We start from the raw sequence: 13,713 nt of genomic DNA on the forward strand, positions 1-13,713 counted from the left end.
TGCTTTTGCTCCCCAGACCATATCACTATCCTACTGCACATCCTCTCTAATAAAACGCTTGGTGTCCGTCCGTGGACGGGCACCAAGCGTGTGTTCGTGTCTCCCTGCCCTGTTCTGCGCCTGCGCGAAGCGCAGGCACAGAACAGGGCAAGGGAGACATGACGGCCGGCACCCGGTGGCCATCTTGGGCGGCCAGAAGCGGCCGCCCCGAAGAAGCCGGGAATGCGGGGAAGGAGGAGACTGGCCGAGGCGGCGGCAAAGCGTCCTTTGCGTCCTTTGCGTCCATAGCAGCAGTTTGGGCATTGGCTTAGCACAGAGAGGAGCTCTGTTCCGGAGCTCCTCTCTTCTTCGCAAAAAATGGATTTTTGATCGCCCGACTGTCGCGGGCTGCTCTGGGTAAGGAAGTCTCGGCCAGCTGGGAGGGCGTGGGGGGGGGGGAGGCCAGAGGAAGTGGGGCGGGGGGGGAACTCTCCCCTACTAGCGCCCGTTATCACAACGGGCCTGAAACACTAGTGAACTAATAAAATTGGGTTTTCAAAAATTGTTTAATGTGTGGGCGTCTGGACAGGGGAATAAAATCTGGCCAAAACAATAAGGAAATGGTGGTAAGCTTGCATTTTTTGAGTATGTTGCTAGCCAAGCTTGCTATGTCACTTCTTGTGGTACCTTTTAAACTTAGCTTTCATCCATTTTCTTCCCTTAGCCTATTTGGAAGAGAAACAATGGCTACATTCCGGGAAAAGGTCATTCTGGCAATGTGTCTCTCTAGGTGCCTGTCAGGTCATTTGCAAATGGCTGGAAGGGACTGAAGGAAATGCCGCTCTCTGATTGCATTAGAGCACAGGCAGAGAGAAATGCAGAACAGACCCAATTAGAGTTGACAAGAGACAAAAGGGAAGGAATGAAAGCCGCCTTGCACTTCAATACACTCCAGGTTTCGTGAACCTTTGTACCTAGTTTCCTCCCTCCTGTTATCAAACTTAAGCAAATTTGTGCCAGAATGCATGATGTGCCTTCCTCCAAAAACCTATTCAGTAACCCAGGTGATTACTCCAGCAACTGGACTGTTGGTCCAGTTTTCTGTCCATCTGTCTAATTTTCAGTTCCATCAAGGAATTTTGAATTTTATTCCTATCTTTTGAGATGTTGGCTATCTCTCCCAGGTTTGGGTTTATCTACAAATTGGATGAGGATTTCCTCGACCTCCTTCATCTAAGTCACTAGTAAAAATGTTAAGAACAAAGCCCTGCAGCATCCCACTCAAAAACCGCCTCCAGTTTCTTGAGGAGCCACTGATGAGCACTTTTTGAAAACAGTGTCCCAACTACTTGTGAATCCATAGGAACATAGGAAGCTGCCATATACTGAGTCAGACCATTGGTCTATCTAGCTCAGTATTGTCTACACAGACTGGCAGTGGCTTCTCCAAGGTTGCAGGCAGGAATCTCTCTCAGCCCTGTCTTGGAGAAGCCAGGGAGGGAACTTGAAACTTTCTGCTCTTCCCTGAGTGGATCCATCCCCTAAGGGGAATATCTTACAGTGCTCAAATGTGGTCCTGGTATTATCATCTAGCTCACATTTGACCAATATGCTAACCAAGATATCACTGAGAATTTTGCCAAATGTTTTCTTCAGATCAAGATTATTATTTATTATTTGTTCAATTTCTAGACCGCCCTTACAGAATAGCTCAGGGTGGTTCGATAAATTAAATCTTTAACATTACCACAATCCACCAAGCTAGTAACCCAATAAAAACAAGAAATTCTGGTAATTAATCTGTCTGCATTCCATTCACTATAATATTAAATTTTAATTACTGTTTTTAGAAGTTAGCCCACTTGAGCCTCAAACATCCTTCCAACTAGACTACATTTGGTTCAAATCAGTTCCCACTTCCACCTCAAATATTAATGCATCCACCATCTTGAATTGGGGTGCATGACATAATCGGAAGGTATGCCATAGAGATGTCTCTATGTGTTCCTACAACTGTACCAAGTTTAGTTCAAATCAGTTCGGTAGTTCGCAAGTTAGCCCATTTGTGCCTCAAACATTCATGTATCTGCCAATTTGAAGTAGGGTGGATCACATCATCATAAACTATGCCATTTAGGTGTCCCTACAACTACTAAATTTGATTCAAATTGTTCACGTGGTTCACAAATTAGCCCACTTGTGCCTCAGACTTCTATGTGTCCGCCTTCTTGAACTGGGATGGATGACATCACAACTTATGCCATTGAGGTGGCCCTATGCATCCCTACCTCTGAACCAAATATGGTTCAAATCAGTCCACGCATTGCAAAGTTGCACACTCACTCACTCAAAGCTGGGTGATCTCATAAGTTTACTTTCCTTAAGGAAAGTAGTCTAAAAAGAGAGAGAGAGAGATAAATTCAGTCTCCAGGATTTATTCTTGACAAATAGATGCAGTCTTCTGCTAATCACTGCATTGTACTCAGGATGCTTACAGTTAGATTACTTTCTCACCTGTTCTAGTATATTCTCTGCTGTGTCTGTCATATGGGAGAGATTTTAGTTCCAGGGCATAATCTATTTGAATTTTCTTCAACAATCATTGGTAAGTGGTAGACTGCTTCCACATACAGAAGAAATTTTGAAACTTTCATCTCACCTGATTGCTACGGCAATAGTCCTCATGAACCTTTCTTGGTATTATTCAGTTTTCCTTTTTCCTTATTCTCTTAGCTCATCTCCATCCTTAGGGAGAAAACCCCACAAAATTAATGCTGATACAGATTAATTAGTGCTACAAGTGCAATCTTTGATGTCTTTATAATATCTTGGGGTAGGGATTACAACCTCTTGGCTATATTTGGAATAGCCTTTGCAGAACCAAAATGGCCCCACTCTCCTTTAATCACTCTAACTAAAGCCCTAGGGAAGACTTCATTAGCCCATACCTTTATACTGACTTTCTACAGAAGAAGGTGGATAGCTTAGTTCCAGTATGTTGGGAGCTTTATTAAGTATTACATTTAAAAGTCTGGAAGAGGGTGGTTCAGTTGAGACGTTCTTCACAGCTCCCTCTCGCAGTTCAGACTCTGAAAGGGAGAGCTCAGAGTCCACTTTATTGCCCTTTTGAATAAAGCCTGCACCTGTCTCAGATTGGGAATTTGCCAATCCAATTCTCTGACCCTCTATCAGCAATTCATTTGCTTCTGGATCTTGGCCAGTTGATCAGACAGGCTACATTAAAAGGTAGGTGGACTGTAATCATGGAAACAATGAGGCTGCTTATGCTGATCATTTGTTGTCCCCTTTGTTATTGTGGTGGGCACAAATCAGTCTTGAAGAGGTGCAAGGCTGTTGGTACTTTTATTTTTCCTTATATGTACCATATTTTCTCTTAGACACCTTCCTGTTTACGCTATCATGTTCTGTACCCAGTGATAGAACTCAGGGTGGAATGACTCACCATCAATAATGTGCAAGAAGTGTTTGCTCCACTGAAGGATAGGCTCAACTGCAGGTTAATTCTGAATGCTAGCTGACATCTTTGGAAGGAGGCAAAGGTTTTTTTTATTGAAGGAGGGGTCTGAGTCAGTGAGGCTACTGGTGCAAGGAGAATGCAGCGTGCCTTAGATCACTGGTTGCCAGAGTCCACCAACCTGGGGTACAGCAAGGTATCCCAGGGAATTGGGGAGTAATAGCAAATCATCCCATGTAAGTGAAGGGATATCTCTCTATAGTGCATGTGGAAAGAGAAAGAGGATACCTCCAAAGCTACTGTGTACAAAACAAAGGGGTTCCTTTAGAGCAGTGCACTTAAAGATTTGATGAGTCTTGGAATGTGGTATTTTACTAATTCTCATTTCTGTATCAGTCCCATAACTGCATTCAGTCACATAATCAGTAGGTAGAGGAACAAGATTTGTCGTAACTTCTATAGTTTTCAAGAAAATATACTTCAAAGTTAGCCTAGCAACAGTGGAGACTGAAAATGCACCTCATTGGCTGCTGTGATTATGAAATCACTCTCCTGTTCTTCTTCTCTAGGGCAGATATCCTACAGTTATTTCTACTGGATTTTCTCTGCCTTCTTCTTTCTGTCAACTAACAGGCACAAAAATTATTAAGGTGAGCAAACTACATGAGGTGGTAAGGGGGCTCCAATTTGGGGGGATACTGGAGGGGGGTGAGGAATTATTTCTCTACCACCATCTCTAGTGATCCTGGTAATGGGATTGGTGCGGAGGACCAGAAGGCAAGCATGGAAGCTGTGTTTCCTGCTCCTTAATCCTTGGTATATTGGAGGGAGGTCTATATGGAGAAAGAAAAAGGCACTGTGCAGCATGTATTGGCACCATTATTAGTTATTACTGGGCTTTTTCTTTCACTCAGGATTAAAGAGCAGGGATTCCAAGGCAGATAGAATCTTTCTTGGCAGGGGTTGTGGGTGATAGTAGTTGTGGGATGGTATCCCTGCCTTAATTTAAGTGGTGCCACAGATCTGCCTGATAACTCTTGAGCTGAAGAACCATCAGAACAGGGTTGCCACCCCACAACAAGTAAAAGGCACTTTACTCTCCCAACACTTCTTTGCCAGCCTCCTCCTGCTCTGCTCCTAACTTAATCTTCTTGGCCTTCCCTGCACAGTGTCATCTCCCCTTAGGAAGATGGAAGAAACTCGGGAAACACAGCTTCCATGCTTGCCTTCTGCTCCCCCACACTCCAACTCAATAGTAGGATCACTAGAGATGATGTCAGAGAAATAATCCCTCACCGCCACCCCAGTATCCCCCCAAATCAGAGCTGCAGCCACCTCAAACACCAAAGGCCTGCCATATCAGAGAAAGGGTCTTCAATTCCCCCACCCCAGCAGTATCCCAGCCAAATCAGAGCTGTAACCTCCTCAATAGTTGTTAACAAAACTGGAAAAAACCCTTCTCCCCCCCCCCATGTAGTTTGCTCACCTTAATAATTTTGGGGCTTGCTGGCAGCAAATTTAGAAGAAGAAAAAATAGTAAAGCCAGCCAGCAAAATAAGCTGAAGTTGCTCCAGAGAAACTCAGGAAAATGATGTCATAATCTCATCAGCCAATGAGGTGCATTTTCAGTCTCTTGCCAGGATCGCTGTTTTCAGCTAACTTTAAAGTATTTTTAAAGGAAAATTATAACAGGTACAGCACTGATTATCTTTTCTATAGAATTGTATGAGTAATAGTTGACAACAGACTGAATTCTGAAATTTACCAGAAATCCCCATTGTGAGGATTCCAGTCCTTTTCAAGCATTTCAAAAGACAAGGGGGCAGATGCAGGCTTCTTCCTGCAAATATGCTTTGGGAGAATGGAGGCAGTGATTTCCAGCATGACTCATCAGAGACTGATTCTGGGACTCTTATCAAAATGAGCTCAGAGACCTTGAACTGCTCTTGGCATTGTTGCAGGTGCTCACTCTTTAAAACTCTCTGAAGCTGATGCAGGTGGGAATTAGTTCTGCCTAATATATTTTATCTAACCAACTGCAAGCTGTCCGATTCTGTGGACAGCTATAATAATGAGATGGTTCCTTCCTTTTTGGCCCATCATGACTCTACTGTTATCTGAGATGTCAGGGATTCACCCAAATTAGAATAACTTGTTGCATTTCCCTCCAACTGAGATTCAGGCTTTGAACAACATGGAGGAGGCCAAGACCAAAAGAAATATGGGGGTACAGGAGTGATGCCAAGCATGACAACACAGTAGGCCCTTTCCCCTATACAGAGTGAAATTATCTTAAGAGAACACACAAGGATTTTTCCCCGTTCCTCATTTGTTTTAAGATCCTGTCAATGGTGACTTTCTCCATTTCATAAATAGACAAGATATTGCATGCTTCAGAGAAAGACTCAGCTACTGTTCAGGTTGGCCTTCAAGGGTCATAAGAACAGCCCTGCTGGAAGGCCTATCTAGTCCAGCATCCAGTCTCACACAGTGGCCCACCAGATGCCTCTGGGAAGCCCGCAGTCTTCCCAGAGGCATCTGGGAAGTGAGGGCATGCCCTATGTCTTGCTGTTGCTCCCCTGCAACTGGTATTCAGAGGTATCTTGCCTCTGAGACTTGAGGTGGCCTATAGCCACCAAACTAGTAGCCATTGATAGACCAGTCCTCCGTGAATTTTTCTAAGCCCCATTTAAAGCTATCCAAGCTAGTGGCCAGCACCACATCCTATGGCAGAGAATCCCATAGATTAATTATGTACTGTGTGAAAAAGTACTTCCTTTTGTCAGTCCTAAATTTCCCAACCTTCAGTTTCATGGGGTGGCCTCTGGTTCTAGAGTTGTGAGAGAGGGGGACAGTTTTTTCTCTGTCCAGTGTGGTGTACTGGTTAGAGTGCTGGGCTAGGACCGGGGAGACCCGAGTTCAAATCCCCATTCAGCCATGATACTAGCTGGGTGACTTTGGGCCAGTCAAGTCTCTCTCAGCCTAACCTACTTCACAGGGTTGTTGTGAGGAGAAACATAAGTATGTAGTACACTGCTCCAGGCTCCTTGGAGGAAGAGCGGGATATAAATGTAAATAATAAATAACAACTACTACTACTACTACAACAATAATATAAGTGGAAAATCAGACATCACCAAGACCTGGCAATGGCTTAAGAATGGCAACTTGAAGAAAGAAACAGAGGGTTTAATACTGGCTGCACAAGAACAGGCACTAAGAACAAATGCAATAAGAGCAAAAGACAAAAAGTCAACAACAAACAGCAAGTACCGCCTTCGTAAAGAAGCAGATGAAACCATGGACCACCTAATCAGCTGTTGTCAAAAGATCGCACAGACTGACTACAAACAAAGGCATGACAAGGTAGCAGGGATGATACACTGGAACATCTGCAAAAAAGACAAGCTATCTGTAGCCAAAAATTGGTGGGACCATAAAATTGAAAAAGTTGAAGAAAATGAAGATGTAAAAATATTATGGGACTTCCGACCACAAACAGACAAACATCTGCCACACAATACACCAGATGGAACTGTAGTCGAGAAGAAAGAAAAACAAGTTAAAATAATTGACATAGCAATACCAGGGGATAGCAGAATAGAAGAAAAAGAAATAGAAAAAATCACAAAATACAAAGATCTACAAACTGAAATTGAAAGGCTGTGGCAGAAAAAGACCAAAATAATCCCAGTGGTAACTGGCACCCTGAGTGCAGTTTCAAAAGTCCTCGAAGAGCACCTCAACACCATAGGGGTCACAGAAATCACCATCAGCCAATTACAAAAAGCAACTTTACTGGGAACAACCTATATTCTTCGACGATATCTATGACAACAGCAACAACATTGACAATACAATTCAGCCATCTCAGGTCCTTGGGAAGGACTTGATGTCTGGATAAAACAAACCAGTCAATAACACCTGTCTGACTGTGTAAATAAATAATAATAATTTCATATGCCTCGATCATGTCTCCCCATAGTCGCCGCTTTTCCAAGGTAACGAGCCCCAGATGCTGTCGCCTTGATTCATAAGGAAGGTGTTCCAGGCCACTGATCCTCTTGGTTGACCTTTTCTGCACCTTTTCCAGTTCTACAATATCCACCTTAAGATCAGAATAGTATGCAATACACCAAATGTGGCCGCACCATAGATTTGTATAAAGGCATTATAATACTAGCATTCTTATTCTCAATCCCCTTCCTAATGATCCCCAGCATGGAATTTGCCTTTTTCATAGCTGCCATGCACTGGGTCGACACTTTCAATGAGCTGTCAACCACGACCCCAAGATCTCACTCCTGGTCAGACACTGACAGCTCAGATCCAATCAGCAAATATGTGAATTTGTTGGGGGTTTTTTAACCCCAATATGCATCACTTGACACTTGCTTACATTGAGCCACATTTGCCATTTTGTCACCCACTCACCCAGTTTGGAGAGATCCTTTTGGAGAGGTCATCTGATGTTCATCTCAAGAGATCACATGAAGGGCATATACAATGCCCAGACTGACTGACTGAGCTGACACAGTCTAGATCAAGGTGTGTGAAAGCAACACTGAGATTTCTCCAGCATAATTAATATGTCAGGCCTTCCTTGGATGCACCTATTTGTGTCATTTATGAACTGGAAGGAGACCAATTCTTCACAAGATTCAAGACCAATGGAGTAGAAAACTTTGATGCTTGAGCATGAGACATTCTATACATGTTCTTTCATCAGCCTGATCTCTACATGGAAAGGATGTTTTATAGAATGTGGAAACCCATTCTCTCCTGTTTTTGCCTTAAATCATTATACTCAAAAGAGAGAGTATGCACAGGTCAATTATGTATATTTACAGAGAGCAGTGAGTATTATTTTCAGATTCACTGTTTATGTCTTTCAGTGGTTATTTGTAGGAGGAAAGATGTCCAGACCAATTCTGAGTAGTGGGATTAAGGTCTGTATAATAGTGCCATACTCAAGGATTTTGGATGCTCAGTAATAGAGGCAACAACCTGTATAGCTCTGAGTATCAGTTTGTCACTAATTTATATCTGAAGACCAGTTGCGCAAAATACTCCATTTACCTTAGTCTGGCATTAGCAGATAGATGTCTTCACAACTGCTGAAGCATCATTTGGGCAAAGAATCCTACAGGCTGATGGTACAAGATGTCCCAGGTCCCTGAGGGGACATGATACAGCCACATAGCTGAAGCTAAGCAGGTCTGAGCTGGTTATTGCTTGGGTGAACATCTGAGAGCCCATGAACACTGCCTTGAGTTTATGATGGAAGTGAAAAATATTGTAATAAATAATGGGATAGTGTAGATAGTGTTCACATGGGGATTATGGGTCATGCTGTTTGATATTTTATTGAAGGATATCCTCCCATTATTTTTTTTTAATCAAGGATTTTTTATAGGAGAATGGACATTCTTTCTGGTCATGAAAAGGATTGTGTCATAACTCACTCTAAGCAAGAACTGCAAAAGGGAAAAGTTGACTTCCCCTGTATATAACTTCTTCCCCTTAGTTGATGGGTTCACCTTCTCCAATCCCTAATGCTTATCTTTTTCAAAAACACTCAGAGGAGATACCAGATTTGCTCTGAAGCATGGTAGTTACCACCATTCATGGCTACGCTTTGGCTTAATGGGGAGAAATTTACTCAAATTGGTGCAAGCCTGCATACAGCCAAATTTTATATTAAGATGTTGAAAAAACTGACTTTGGATAGAATACAGCTGTGTTAGAGCCCTCAGAGGGCCAAGATGTAATTTGGGGTGCACTGGGGTGCAATTGGGACTGGTGGGCATTGCAACACATTTTAATTATTATTATTTTTTGCTAAATATTAAACATATCCATGAACATTTTGTTTCAAAATGCAATTAGTATCAGACTGTTTTTAATTCCAAGTAAATGTACTATCTTTGTTTCATATCTACTATTCTCACTGTTGTTCCTTGCTATTATATTACTATTTTTTAACTAAATGAATCTAATCCATATATCTTTTCCCTGCTGTTTTGAATTCTTTTCTGCTTTAGCCTTTTCTGCAAACTTGCTGCTCTTGTTAGACATAGGATTTCACTTTTTGGTAAGTTAAGAAAGATTTCAATGAAGTTGTAAATGCAAAGCAGTTTATGTATTTTCAATTCAGTAAGAGCTGCCTAGGATCTTTTGGGGTTTGTGGGAAAATGTTGAATGTTTAGTAATGCCAAACAGGATATCTTCAAGAATGAAGAATCCCCAAAGCTGTCTCATCCTACTGCTCTTAAATCCTCTGCTCTTATCATGCCCCTGTATACATTCTGTTGTTCCATTGGCTCATGTTGCAAAATCCATTTTCAGCTACTATAATAATGTTTTTCTTATTGTTTCTTGATTATTGTGTGGGCAATAATATATTAAAGCAAATCAAGCGGAGCAGGATGACTCTTCTTAAGTAGAAAAGGTGTTGGCAGGGAGAAGTTAAGTTAACCCCAATTTGTGTGTGTGTGTGTGTGTGTGTGTGTGTGTAGAACAAGCCCATTAAAGAGTATCTTTAGACAGACATTTAAGGTTCAAAAGCAAGTAAGGTTTATTGGGGAGGTTACATCCTTGAATAGAAACATCTGTGTCCCTGAGCTTTCTAACTTCATAGTCCAGAGAGGGAGAGAAAGAAGCTTCATGGCTAATGGAGACTGCAGGCAGAACAGAGAGGAAGGAGGAGGAAGAGAGAAACCCCTGAAAACATCAGTCTACCAATCAGAGAAAGCCAGAGCAAAGAAAGAGGCAACAAGAGGGGGAATAAAGAAGAAGAACCTTTTTCTTTATCTCTACTCCTAATGCCCCAGTGTGCAAACAGACGATGCAACTGGAGCTGTGTCAAATGTCGCCAGAGCATAGTAAAATAGAAACATTGTAATTAAAACATATTCTTGTTTTAGGTGTTCTGGTATTGGTCAAAAACCATAATATAGACTGACTGACTGACATATTCTTGAAAAATCTAAATAAAAATTTAAATTATCACCAAGCACAAGTTATTGCAAAAGTATATCAGGTATCATCTGTATGGATTAAATACTGTTTTGCCTTGAAATATTTTTTTCTATAAATGAGATAGTTCCCCTCAAAATTGAATAAAGACACAATTCTATGAATGAATATAATTTATTTTATAAACTGGAGGAGGGATCAGGTGGTAGCTGCATCTCAACAGGATGCAGGGATGGGGCCCATGTAGGGGTGTAGCTAGGGGAGAGGGGGCCCGTGTTCACCCCTCTCTCTGGCAGCCCCTCTGAGTGAGGGAGATAATGGAGAAAATAGGGTTGGAGCTGTGGGCCCCTCAGGAGTTGGGTGGCCCAGGTTCTTTGAACCTACTCGCTCAATTATAGCTACACCCATGGGCCCATGCCCTGTGAGGAGGGAATAGTGAAGGAGATCACTGAATGAGAGGTGAACCTCAGAGAAAGCAGCAGCCTGGGTATAAAGAGAGGAAATGGCTGTGTCTTTCCATTATCTGATGCTGAAGGAGGGGAACACCATACTACCAGCACTGTGATCCAACATTCTGCTTAATCAGGAGTTGACATAATGGCCTACTCACATGTGTGAAGATAGGAGGAAGGACAGGAAATTGTTGTGGTTTGAAGAGCCGCTTATAAGAGGCTGAAGAAGGAAGAGGCCACAGAAGGATTTCCAGAGCCTCTTTCCTAGCCTGGTTAGTCCTGAGTTGAGAAGGAGAACAAGTGCAAATCCACATTCTTCTCTCCTGAAACCTTGAGTAGGGATGTGCATGGAACCGGTGTAGAGGCCATTTATGGGCCTCCAAACTGGTTCAAAGAACTGGCGGTTCCGCTGGTTTGAAGGTGTATGATATGACTGGACGTCGCTGATGCGCCTGCAGGGACGTTGGCGAATTCTGATCATATCCGGAAGACTCGGGCAACGGGGTGGCAGGGATGTATGCTGCCGCCCCAATGGGCATTAATAAACACAGATGCCAGCAGGGGGGAGCAGCAGGAGGGGTAAGTGCACCCTCCCCTGCTCTTAAAGGGAAACCTCCGCCACCTTTGAACCGCCCCGCTGCGGTTCCGAGCACATCCCTAACCTTGAGCACCCATTAGAATAGTCAAGTAGAATCTAGAGATTCTTTGCACCCATTGGGAGGTACAAAATACTTCCTTCTTACAACTCATAATCTCATCACGTGACACTTTTATTATTTTTTTTAACATTCCCGATGTTTTTTGCGTGGCAGATTTTGAAACAAAGGCATACATCTAAACAAAGAGTTGTGCGTGCTGAACATTTCCACACATGCATAGAGGGGATGAGTGGTTTGGGGCAATTGCCCTCTCTTACTGCAGCCACCTATGTCTCCCAAAAATATGTCCTTGTGGGGAGGCACATATGGGTCCAGAGTGAAAGAGGGATTGTTCAAAATAGCCCCTCTCTGAATGCATGTAGAACTATTCCCCGTGCATAACTCTTGGTTTGGAATGTTGGCCATAGAAATCAAAGTAAGTTGTGCATAGGGAGAAATATACAAAGGGTGAGCAGGAATGATGGATTTTGGACCAGAGTCTGCATATTATCCATGAACCTAATAAATTTTGTAGGGTGAAAACAATGAAATTAAAATAATTTCAGATTTCATTGGCATATAAAGAATCCACAGATCAAGTGCACTGTAACAAGCAACTTAATTTCAGAAACAATTCATAACATTAAGCTGTTGTGTTTTAAATGGGCATATTTACATTTTCTTTAATTTTTATTAGGTAGTGATGCTGCTACAATGGTTAGCTGCCTGCACATCTTAGCTCAAACACTAGATACAAGGTGAGTTTACTCATTTTTTCTTGTGTTCTACTTGTGTCTGTTAGTATGTAGCTCAGAGCATTTTTTTTTTAAAGAAGGGGAAAATAGATTGAATGAGTAGAGCCAAAATTATTTGTTCTAATGTTATTTTCAAACAGCACATTTGATGGTGAAGACTTCTGCTTGAAAAAATGTAAAATATGTATTATCCTAATTTTTAAGCCTGCCCCTCAGTATATTCCCAGTTATAGTCACAGTTTTGTTGAGTGGTTTTGGAAAACAAGGTGTAAAAATGGTGAATTCTGCAAATTGATACGGTTGTCTTAAAATTCCTCAATAAGACTTAAGATTTAGTTTTTTATAGTATCACATAAAAATGAATTTAAAATGCAAATTTTGAAAATGTTCATACTGAATCGTGATTGATTGATTGATTGATTAAGTGCCGTCAAGTCGGTGTCGACTCTTAGCAACCACATAGATAGATTCTCTGCAGGATGATCTGTCTTCAACTTGGCCTTTAAGGTCTCTTAGTGGTGCATTCATTGCTGTCATAATCAAGTCCATCCACCTTGCTGCTGGTCATTAGGGATGTGCATTGTGCACAAAACTGGTTCACCTGGTTCGGTTCGAATTCGAACCGGGTTCAGACCAGGAGGGGGTGGTTCGGTTTTGGTTTTGTTCGAACCACCCCCTGGTTTTGTTCGAATTTGAACCAGTTCAGACACCAAAAAATTGGTAGGATGGTAGCTGGCACCGAGGGGTACCTGCCACCCAAACCCCAAAGCAATCGGACACTCGTACGATTTTTTATGAATTTTTGAAAAGTATTTTTATTTTTTTCTCATAGGATATAATGGGACTCGAACCAGCCCATTATTCCTTATTGTGGAGCACCCATGGGTGCCAACAACCACTCAAACCCCGAAGCAATCAGACACCCCTATGATTTTTTATGAATATTTGAAATATTTTTAATTATTTTTCTCATAGAGTATAATGGGACCCGAACCAGTCCATATGCCCTATTGTGGAGCACCTAGGGGCACAAAAGCGGGGTGGGTGGTAGATAGACAGGGGTGCCTACCACCCACAAAACCCCAAGGCAATTGGACACTCCTCTTATTATTGGTGAATTGTTAAAGTATTTTTGAATTCCTCATAGAGAATAATTAGGATTGCAGCAAATGTATAGCTTCACGTTGGGGGGTGGGGGAAGGGGTGTCATAGAGTGGAGTGTGGTGGGTGGTAGTTCCTAGGGTAGGCAAGGAAGCTATCAGAATTATTTGAAAGGAATTGGGCAAAGGGATGATTTTTAAGTGATTTTTGAAGTTTACGTGTCTTTAAGGTTTTTCTCCATAAAGAAGCATGGAGTTGTCAGCAAATGTATAGCTTCACGTCGGGGGCAAAGGGGTGGCCTAGAACAGTGTGGGGTTGGTGGTAGTGCCAGGTAG

The 13,713-nt window shown here is 42.2% G+C and overlaps 1 protein-coding gene across 23 annotated transcripts in view; it reads left to right on the forward strand.

The window, feature by feature from the left end:
* Positions 1-13,713, forward strand: part of RYR3 (ryanodine receptor 3) — a 644,727-nt gene that overhangs the window by 448,128 nt on the left and 182,886 nt on the right. For all 23 annotated transcript variants that reach the window (XM_053280309.1, XM_053280347.1, XM_053280383.1 and 20 more), the window contains 2 exons: positions 9,499-9,548; positions 12,220-12,280. In XM_053280309.1, coding sequence (XP_053136284.1) covers positions 9,499-9,548; positions 12,220-12,280 — 111 coding nt within the window. The remainder of the gene's footprint in view (positions 1-9,498; positions 9,549-12,219; positions 12,281-13,713) is intronic.

The sequence above is a fragment of the Hemicordylus capensis genome, chromosome 1 (assembly GCF_027244095.1).
Source record: "Hemicordylus capensis ecotype Gifberg chromosome 1, rHemCap1.1.pri, whole genome shotgun sequence".
Classification (NCBI taxonomy): domain Eukaryota; kingdom Metazoa; phylum Chordata; class Lepidosauria; order Squamata; family Cordylidae; genus Hemicordylus; species Hemicordylus capensis.